Source organism: Coregonus lavaretus (assembly GCF_964263955.1).
Source record: "Coregonus lavaretus genome assembly, contig: HAP1_SCAFFOLD_331, whole genome shotgun sequence".
Lineage (NCBI taxonomy): Eukaryota > Metazoa > Chordata > Actinopteri > Salmoniformes > Salmonidae > Coregonus > Coregonus lavaretus.
In genome coordinates, this window is record NW_028162049.1 from 133,328 (window position 1) to 144,891 (window position 11,564).

The following is an 11,564-nucleotide window of genomic DNA, read 5'->3' on the forward strand; positions in this document are numbered from 1 at the left end:
ATTAAATTATTTTTTTCATCATGGAGGTGGAAGGTGTACGATCGCCATCCCCATGAGCGTGCCACCCTCCTTCTGGCCATGGATGAGGCATGTGATGACATCAATGCAGACCAATGTCAAGCTTTGATTCAACATGCCGAAAGGTTTCTACAGCGGTGCATGAACAATGAGGACATTTACTGATGTGGATGAGAATTTATGGCCAAATGCTCAAGATAGGCTTGATGCTAATTAATGCGTGATAAAAACATTATTTTATTTTCATTCATTTAATGTTTCATTTAATGTCTCACATCTAATTACAGACAGCACTGTATGTTGCAATTACATCAGAAAAATAAAAATAAATCCCCATGAATGATTGTAGAGGATGTCATCATTGATCACACCTTTGATTACACATTGGACAGATATCATGGAAATGATAGATTCTGTCAATTTTGTTGGGTAATGTAAGTGTATTGCCTAATGTGAAGTGTATTTTACAGTACTGTAGCATATTACTTTCAGCACTTCTAAGGGTTATTTGAAACACTTATCTTGCAGTGATTTCTATTGGTAGTTAATGATATATTTTCAATTGAGTAGTTTTAAGTTGTTTTGGTGATTAAACCAATGCTCTCATTACATTTATTTATATTTTAAATCAATGGTTGTGGGTGAGAGATGTTTCCAATCCAAATGAATGCACAATGACAGGTTTTGAATGAAAGACTGGCTGCATTACAAGCATGACCAGCTTGGAGTTTTATACTAAGAGTTGTGAAAATGTACCACCTGCTTGTGAAAATAGTACCAAAGTGATTAAATCAAAACCGTGATAGGATTTTTTTGGGGGATGAATTGTTAATTGATTTTCAATAAGGAACACAGAGGGAAAACACAACAGAAGAAAAAGGGGGGACGCAACCACTACAGTGAGGGAAAAAAGTATTTGATCCCCTCTCAAATCAGAGGGATTTCTGGCTCCCAGGTGTCTTTTGTACAGGTAACGAGCTGAGATTAGGAGCACACCCTTAAAAGGAGTGCTCCTAATCTCAGCTTTTTACCTGTATAAAAGACACCTGTCCACAGAAGCAAACAATCAATCAGATTCCAAACTCTCCACCATGGCCAAGACCAAAGAGCTCTCCAAGGATGTCAGGGACAAGATTGTAGACCTACACAAGGCTGGAATGGGCTACAAGACCATCGCCAAGCAGCTTGGTGAGAAGGTGACAACAGTTGGTGCGAATATTCGCAAATGGAAGAAACACAAAAGAACTGTCAATCTCCCTCGGCCTGGGGCTCCATGCAAGATCTCACCTCGTGGAGTTGCAATGATCATGAGAACGGTGAGGAATCAGCCCAGAACTACACGGGAGGATCTTGTCAATGATCTCAAGGCAGCTGGGACCATAGTTACCAAGAAAACTATTGGTAACACACTACGCCGTGAAGGTTTGAAATCCTGCAGCGCCTGCAAGGTCCCCCTGCTCAAGAAAGCACATATACATGCCCGTCTGAAGTTTGCCAATGAACATCTGAATGATTCAGAGGAGAACTGGGTGAAAGTGTTGTGGTCATATGAGACCAAAATGGAGCTCTTTGGCATCAACTCAACTCGCCGTGTTTGGAGGAGGAATGCTGCCTATGACCCCAAGAACACCATCCCCACCGTCAAACATGGAGGTGGAAACATTATGCTTTGGGGGTGTTTTTCTGCTAAGGGGACAGGACAACTTCACCGCATCAAAGGGACGATGGATGGGGCCATGTACCGTCAAATCTTGGGTGAGAACCTCCTTCCCTCAACCAGGGCATTGAAAATGGGTCGTGGATGGGTATTCCAGCATGACAATGACCCAAAACACACGGCCAAGGCAACAAAGGAGTGGCTCAAGAAGAACCACATTAAGGTCCTGGAGTGGCCTAGCCAGTCTCCAGACCTTAATCCCATAGAAAATCTGTGGAGGGAGCTGAAGGTTCGAGTTGCCAAACGTCAGCCTCGAAACCTTAATGACTTGGAGAAGATCTGTAAAGAGGAGTGGGACAAAATCCCTCCTGAGATGTGTGCAAACCTGGAGGCCAACTACAAGAAACGTCTGACCTCTGTGATTGCCAACAAGGGTTTTGCCACCAAGTACTAAGTCATGTTTTGCAGAGGGGTCAAATAATTATTTCCCTCATTAAAACGCAAATCAATGTATAAAATTTTTGAAATGCGGTTTTCTGGATTTTTTTTGGGTTATTCTGTCTCTCACTGTTCAAATTTACATTTTTTACATTTTAGTCATTTAGCAGACGCTCTTATCCAGAGCGACTTACAGTTAGTGAATACATTATTATTATTTTTTTTTATACTGGCCCCCCATGGGAATCGAACCCACAACCCTGGCGTTGCAAACGCCATGCTCTATCAACTGAGCTACATCCCTGCCGGCCATTGCCTCCCATACCCTGGACGACGCTGGGCCAATTGTGCGCCGCCCATGAGTCTCCCGGTCACGGCCGGCTGCGACAGAGCCTGGATTCGAACCAGGATCTCTAGTGGCACAGTTAGCACTGCGATGCAGTGCCTTAGACCACTGCGCCACTCAGGAGACAAATAAACCTACCATTAAAATTATAGACTGATTATTTCTTTGTCAGTTTGCAAACGTACAAAATCAGCAGGGGTTCAAATACTTTTTTCCCTCACTGTAACATTACAGTATGATATTCTAATGAGGCAACCACTAACATTACAGTATGATATTCTAATGAGGCAACCACTAACATTACAGTATGATATTCTAATGAGGCAACCACTAACATTACAGTATGATATTCTAATGAGGCAACCACTAACATTACAGTATGATATTCTAATGCGGCAACCACTAACATTACAGTATGATTTTCTAATATTCTAACGAGGCAACCACTAACATTACATTATGATATTTTAATGAGGCAACCATTAACATTACAGTATGATATTCTAATATTCTAATGAGGCAACCACTAACAATACAGTATGATATTCTAATGAGGCAACCACTAACATTACATTATGATATTCTAATGAGGCAACCAATAACATTACAGTAATCATACTCAAATCCCCTTTATTGGGCAGGAGAGTCAAAGCCTCCCGTCTACAGCTTAGCGACAGCTCCCCCACCCCGACGCACTCACACAACACACGTCCTGTAAAATAATTCCCCAGAACTTTTTATAAAAATCCACAGGCAGACCGTCTGAGAGACAGCAGCTGAGAGTTTGTGAAAGGCCAGGGAAATGTCTATTTGATTTATCTGTGACAGAGAGAGTTTGGAAAGGTCTGTGAGCAGAACCTGAGAAAACCCAGGATAATAATAATAATATGCCATTTAGCAGACGCTTTTATCCAAAGCGACTTACAGTCATGTGCATACATTTTTACATATGGGTGGTCCCGGGGATCGAACCCACTACCCTGGCATTACAAGCGCCATGCTCTACCAATTGAGCTACAGAGGACCACAGAGTTCTGCCTTCTATAAATCAGAGTACAACTCCACAGCCTCATCTCCTCACAACAGAAGTTACCCACCCAGGATCAGGCTCCCTCATCTCCCCACAACAGAAGTTACCCACCCATCAGGCTCCCTCATCTCCCCACAACAGAAGTTACCCGCCCATCAGACAAACGTAAAACAAGGGATTTTCTTGGTTTCCCCACTCTGTTTTTCCAACCCCTCTGGTGAAACAGAGAACTGAGCCCTGTACTATAATATAATATAATGTGCCATTTTGCAGACGCTTTTATCCAAAGCGACTTACAGTCATGCGTGCATATATATATATATATATATATATGTTTTTGTGTATGGGTGGTCCCGGGGATCGAACCCACTACCCTGGCGTTACAAGCGCCGTGCTCTACCAGCTGAGCTACAGAGGACCAGGTGCAGACACATTTATGAAAGCAAAGACAAGGTCATTATTTGGGCTCTAAACACTAACAACCTACCCTTACACACCTCTTTTGCTACCCCTGCACTAAGATTTCTGCCATGGCATTTAAATGTTTTTGGTTTACATATTCCCCCAGTCTTTGCCGCCGTTCATGTTAAGGAAGTCTAACCGTGAAATCTCCATAAGAGGTGGGAGGGAAATCACCACAATCAGAAACCAGTAGAGAAGCTCATAAAGCCGCCATGCCAGAAAAAAACATCAATTTAAGCAGATTCTGAAGACATGCCCTTAAGAACCCATGACCCATTTTCTCAGCCTATACCGCTTCCTGGGTGAGAGGACACTAAACCCTCATTCTTCATCACGTGTTGTACTGACCTTACTAACCTTCCAGGATCAATCAAATAAGACTCCAGCAGAACCTTATTTTCCCCCTTTAGTCTCCATCAGGAACCTAGAAAGTTATCTCACCGTATATACTGGGCCCTCAGCCTGACTGGCTGTCAGCACTGGATCCAATGAGCCGTCTGAAAACGAGACGCCTTGACATCCGCTCCCGCAGACTCACCTCCCCCCTCTTCCTCCTCCTCCATTGGCACGGTACCGTCCTCCTCCTCCCCAGTCTCTGCCCCCCTGCACTTCCCCCCTGATCAGAGCCTCTTCCCCAATGACAGGTAATATTTCCTGGGATGAGCCCACCAAGCCTTTTCCCACCGGAGTCTCTGTTACTACAGAAACCTGCCTCAGCTCATGTAGCCCAGCTGCAACCCTCCCCACCACCGCTTTTTCCACGGCCTGCGCACCACCACTTGGCCATGCACTACTACCGCGTAGCTCAGTTGGTAGAGCATGGCGCTAGCAAAACCAGGGTTGTGGGTTCGTTTCCCATGGGGGGACAGTATGAAAATGTATGCACTCACTAACTGTAAGTCGCTCTGGATAAAAGCATCTGCTAAATGACTAAAATGTAAAAAATGTACTCTCCTCCCTCCTGGTACCCCTGCCATTTATTTTGCAATTTTGAGTAATCACTATTTTAGTACGGATTAGTAAGGAAAAACACTATTCAGTACTACTGCAGTTGCTTAATAATTCCAATAGATGGCAGCATAAGACCATGAATGACATTTCAGAAGATTAGTTTAGTTCTCTCCCTGGATACACCACCACTCCACCTCACAGGAAAACTCCTCCTGCCTGAGCTTTTTACTGTCCCTTTCCACACTGCTAACGCAAGAGGAAGGACTGAAAAAGCATTTAACACATTACTGTGAAGTAATATAATGATGATTCATGTTTATTATTACCTGTTTTTATGGTCATGTTTTGAAATTATACTTCATTACTATAATGATTATCAATACGCCTGAACATTAATTCAGTCACCTCTGGTCGACAAAAACGTATTTTCCTAGTACATTAATTGTCAAATTCATCAACCAGCATCGAGCACTCTGCCTTCTCACGCAAGCGAGGGGCATGTTGAGGTAAATATGCTAATCGCGACGGTTGCATTATGTAATTTATTGGTGGGCTGGAAGATGCAGTGTTTTTTCTTTTCTATTCAGAGGCTATTTACTCCCAATATGAGATAATTTTATATAGAAGGTTTTTATAATGCATGTTTACTAGGGTTGAGGTTAGCGCATCTGAGTAGGGATTATTTGGGTTCAATACCTGTCCTACCTATCAATCCTATTGCTGCTTGTAGCCTATAACTGATGATCCCCACACTAGAAACACCGAAAACTATCTGTGCTAGCAAACCCTGTGTTCCACCCCTCCCCTGTGTAACCTTGAAGTTTGTTAAGAAACAAACACTTGTCTATGAAAACAGACATGTTTAACGGATTCCGCTTGGCACCCAGCCGAGAGCACACGAAAACCACTTGCAAATTTACCAAAACTAACCAACTAGTTGCGGTCTGTTCGTAAGCAGTAAACGGAGGCAGATTAGCCACCACAACTCTTATCGAAAGAGGCGACATCTGCACCAACACACCCCTCACAAAAATCCCACTCACAACAAGACAAACCTTTTTCATTAACACAACCACCGCCTTGTTCATTCTGGATGCAGAGTGCAGATGTTCTGCTCCAACCTGTTCGCCGACCATGAGCAAAACTTCCTCCACACCTTTCTCCGGAACGCACCCGAAGCGACAGCGTTTCTTCTACACTCGGTTGAGGCCATCACGCCGCCCTAACAAACTACCCCTACTCCCCCCTCAACTCTAAACGATAAACAGTGGAAACCAATAAACAAACCCTCCACCATCAGAAAATAAATTCAGAAAATACACAAGAACCAAAAGAAAAAAGAATAGTAGCCCTCCTCACAAACCACAAAACTCTCACACAACCAACTTCTTCTTCTATGATATAATGGCGGTCCACAAACCAACGTTAAAGGTGCATGCCGCCACCTACTGTGCTGGAGTGTGTGGTCAATCACGGTTTCCAACATTTCTAAATCCTCCTACCTAACTCAGTACTTCTGAGAAAATAAAGAAGAGCCCTACTAACTTCTAATAGACCCTCCCCCATCCCCAAATCCCTTCCAAACCCCCCCAACCCCGTCCAACCTCAATGACCCTACACATCTTTCCCTCTCTTCAACATACTTACAACAATATAACAACACATGCTCCACCGTTTCATCGACCGTACCTTCCAGACACAAACCATTCCCATGCTTGCCAACCAGATGTAATGACGAGTTCAATGTACAATGTCCTAAGCGCAATCGAGTAAACACCACCTCTTCCTTCCTAATCTGACCTTTGAATCTTGGTCCATCGGCCTTTCTGTAAAACTGTAAACTATTCATATAAATGCCGGCCCTTGTGCTCAGAGTACCATCTCTTCTGCCACACATCTTTCAAAATGGCTCTGATCTTACATTTGGCCTCACCTCTACCCAGTGGAACATTAATATAAATTATATCTCGTTTCAAAGCTCTTTTAGCTAACTGGTCTACAATTTCATTCCCTTCCACACCCGAATGTGCTGGGACCCAGCAGAATCACACTACTAAACCCATTCTCTCAATTCTCCATAATAACATTAATACCTCCAATAGCAGGTCACTCCTATTATATTTACCAGATGACAAACTATTCAATACAGACAGAGAATCTGACCATACTATAATTCTAACAGGTTGTACGTCCTCCACCCACTGGAGGGCAACTATTATCACCAACAGTTCAACTGAGTATACTGACAGTTCATCTGTTAGTCTTCTACATATCTGCACATCAAATTCAGGAACGTAAACGCCTGCTCCTGTGAGCCCACTATCTGGGTCCTTGGATCCATCTGTGAAAAGTGGTAGAAAAGCATAAAAACTTCTACCAATGTAATTGTCAACCAGTTTCTCTATATCACTGACTTCTGACCAATCTTTCATTTTATCTACCAAGGTTAGATCAACAACAGGGTCTGGGAGTAACCATGGAGGAACATCCCCTATCACCACAGAAGGGCCAACCTCCAACTCCCTCAAACCACTCTCATCAGCAAGCTTTCCAACTGTCCAACCAAAACCACTGCCTTGTCTACTAGTATATTCCCAACAGTCATCTAGAACAGTAGCAGTGGGATGCTCAACCTCACAGCCTTTCAACCTAACCCAATAAGATAATGACCATTTTTTACGCTGTATATCCAAAGGCATCTCTCCTGCCTCCACCAGTAAGGCACATACAGATGTTGATTTAAATGCACCAATACATATCCTTAAAGCTTTATACTGGATTCTGTCCAGCTTCTGAAGCCAAGTCTTTACCTCTGTTCCATAAACTGTACACCAGTAATCAATTGTCGTCCTGATCAGAGCTCTATAAATATCCATCAACAATTGTCTGTCAGCACCCTATTCATAACCAGAGACCCACACAACCAACTACCATGAAAGTTAATGAATGAGAGAGACATGAACATCGTTACAATACTGTACATAGACATAATGTAACGGTTCTTCTTCTTTGATGTTTAACGGCGGTTGGCATCCAATATGTTGCATTACCGCCCCCAACTGGACTATAATATAAATCCATTATACTTTGTGACACAAAATGGGAAAAGGGTAAATTATAATAATAATAAAAAAACACCCTTCCAACTAACCCTACACTCATTAAATACCCACTACCCAATTCCACTACTTTGACCCTATCTGCTCCTGCACCATGCCAACGGCCTGGGAGGACAGGAAACCACAACTCAACACACCCTGTAACTCTTCTGAAGTCTAATCTTGTATGCCCAAATAGTTCTCTGCAGCTGCCACCACAACATCTATTTTCTGTGATTTACATTCAATTTCATTCAATTTCTGCTGTACAGTTGATAACCATTGCTATGAACGGCAAGAAGCTAACTTTACTGAAGCATATATCACTCGTTGATCTATCCCTCTGTGCTGGCACAGATCTACTACTCACAGGGATCCTCTCAGGATCTCTCACCCTTGACCCATTCTCCTCTACTTTCTTCACTGCCTCAGCATACGACACCTTCTGCACTACTTTGACTCTAGCCACCTCAACCTGCCTCTCTCGCACCGGACACTTCAGATCCCCAGCAACATGGGCATCCCAACAGTTGACACACACAACTTTATCGACCGAAACTACACAATCCTCTATCCCATGCCCTCCTGCACACTTCCCACATCTTGGAATCTCCCTCCTACAAACTGCTGCAACATGACCATAAACGTTGCACCTGAATCAGCGAAGTGGATTCGGCACAAAAGCTCTAACAGGATAACTGATATATCCTACCAAGACTGTTGGGTAAAGACTCAAAACTCAAAAGGACTGACAGTGACTCCTCTGTTTCACCACGCTCACCACCAGGTCTGTGTTGCACCAAACGAAACACAAACAAATATCACTACAGGTTACCTTCACTGATTCAACTGCACCCAACTCCTTTCCCACCCACCCTGCAACTACAAATGGATCTGCCAAAAGGTATGGATCCACGTTCTCCTACAATGTATCTCCTACTGCACCAGATTCTTCTTTATCATGTCCATTGATGCCAGGCTCTGGTTCTGAGCTCATCACCACACCTTCTACCTCACTTATCTTTCCCTCATTCATTTCCATTTCACCTCCAGAACTCAGTCTGGCGAATGGCTCACTCTGTTTGCACTTGAGTTATAACATTTGAAAGTTTTTATTCCTTTGAAACTTTTGTGAGTGTAATGTTTACTGTTCATTTCTGATTGTTTATTTCACTTTTGTTTATTATCTATTTCACTTGCTTTGGCAATGTAAACATATGTTTCCCATGCCAATAAATCCCTTTGAATTGATTTGAATTGAGAGAGAGAGAGAGCTCCATGTTAATGTAAAGGGGACATGAGTCAGTCATGATTTCTCATGGTTATGTGATGAGGTAGCCCCGCCTTCGACTTCAAAATCAGTGTCGTCCCTCAGCCCAATAGGGAATGTTCTCTTGGTGAAACGGTCAAGATGTTGTTTTCTCCCTCAGTAGACCCGGGTTCATATCCCGCCGGTTACATTAAGCAGTATATTCTCTGAAAGGGGTCCAGACAGCCTGTTCCCAACAGTGGGGTCAGTGGGATTGGATAGGGGCCCCTCTCTCTCTCTCTGACTGGAGGAGAGATGTGAAATGGTGTGTCTCCTTTGGTCAACAATACTCACCTTGAGAGACTCCACAGCCTGTTGGAGCTCCTTCAGGTCCTTCTCTCTCTCCTGGAATCTCTGCTGGACCTTCTGATGACTCATCCCCAGCTGCCTCTGTGGAGAATCACTCGTCAATGAGCTATCAAGCTTTATTTGTCCAGTAGATCAATAGTATAGTAATTGGACATAGGGCCCATAGAAGATAGGGATTAATATGTTGAGGAAGTGTTTGTGTGAAATTATATTATTATGTGAATGATTATAGTTTTAACAGTGCACAAAACAGGGGAGCTGATTGGGTGTTTGATAACGAATGATAATGGTGTTTGACTTTAGAAAATTGTGATTCATTTGGAGAATCTGGGTTAACATATCTATATAATCAAAGTTTGTGTTCATATTTGTTCTGCCGTGGATCGATTTCATTTGAATGATCTCATATTCAAACAGCCTTAGTTCCTACTGTATCTTTAATTATTTGTTTATCAGACAGTCACCAACAAGTAGTTCTGGTCTTACCTGTTTCTCAGTCCTCTCTGCTGCAGCTGACACTGTATCATGGCCTTTATGTTCATCCATTGTACACAGCAGACAGATACACTGCTGATCGGTACAACAGTAAACCTCCAGCAGTTTGTCATGATGAGAGCAGATCTTCTCCTGTAGTTGTGCGGTGGCTTTGACCAGCTTGTGCTTCTTCAAAGCAGGAGATTCATTGTGAGATTGGAGGTGAGTCTCACAGTAAGAGGCCAGACACACCAGACAGGACATGAGGGCTTTCTGCTTTCTGGTCCCAGTGCAGAAATCACACGCCACATCTCCAGGTCCAGCATAGCACAGAGCAGGAGGGGGAGCAGCCTGGAGTCCTGTCTTCTTCAGTTTCTCCACCAACTCAGCCAACATGTTATTTTTCCTCAGATTAGGCCTTGGAGTGAAGGTCTCTCTGCACTGAGGACAGCTATAGACCCCTTTCAGAACATCCTGATCCCAGCAGTCCTCAATACAGCTCCTACAGTAACTGTGTCCACAGGCAGTAGTGACCGGCTCCTTCAGTAGATCCAGACAGACAGAACAACAGAACTGGTCCTGGTCCTGGTCCAGCAGAACTCCCTGCTGAGCCATTTGGATGGTTGTTCACTCTCACACAGACAGACGACACAGAGACTCAGATCAGTTTAGTTTCCACAGAGGTGAGTTTTTGGGAGGGCGAGGACTTTCTGGATCTGCCAGATAGGTGAGGTTAGAGGGAGGGAGGGAGGGAGGGATAGAGAGAGAACTGCGTTCAACATGGAGAGGGAGACAAATATTTTAGTTTCTAGGTTAGGGCCCTTCATTTGGTTTGATATTGATACAATATTCTGTAGTTTAGATGAATACTGTATGTATTGACTGATCATTGAGAATGAGGTAATACTTTACATTACAGTGTGGGTATTACTGTTAGGCCTAGGGTCAGGGTTAGAGTTACTACATTCAGCAGTAACCCTAACCCTAGCCAAATCTAGGACTAAAAATAGAAGACGTTTTATAATCAGAGTTCTTTGTATCTCTTCTTAGTCAGACAGAAACCCCCCACATCTTATAGGTGGACGGGGTTATGAACATATCCAATGAATTATTTCTGCAACCAGATGAAATGAAACTGCCTTTCAGCAGGAAAAGCTTCTCTAATAATCCTAACCATTGCTGGGTGTCTTCAGAGACTGAGGTATAGAGACACACTGTCAAGTCAAATCATCTGGCTGTGCTTTCATGTCAAAACATTTATTATTTTCTATTCATAAAATTCTATTCTATTCTATTATAAGATAATATATTATATCCATAGGCCCCACTCTGTATAGTGTTAATGATGACTGTTTGTTCTGTACATTGATTGAATGGTTAGGACTATCTCACTGTATTCACAGATTAAATCCCAAGAGACCAGGAGACCTAAAGGAAGCCTTCAACACTGTATCCCTTCATCCAGTCATAGT

At 43.1% G+C, this 11,564-nt stretch overlaps 1 protein-coding gene across 1 annotated transcript; it reads right to left on the bottom strand.

The window, feature by feature from the left end:
• Positions 1-383: 383 nt before the first annotated feature.
• Positions 384-10,707, bottom strand: LOC311116572 (E3 ubiquitin/ISG15 ligase TRIM25-like; the record flags this gene model as incomplete). Its single annotated transcript, XM_084191648.1, has 3 exons — positions 384-389; positions 9,604-9,699; positions 10,105-10,707. 3 exons carry the CDS (start codon positions 10,705-10,707, stop codon positions 384-386), a joined length of 705 nt encoding a protein of 234 aa, XP_084047774.1.
• Positions 10,708-11,564: the final 857 nt, after the last annotated feature.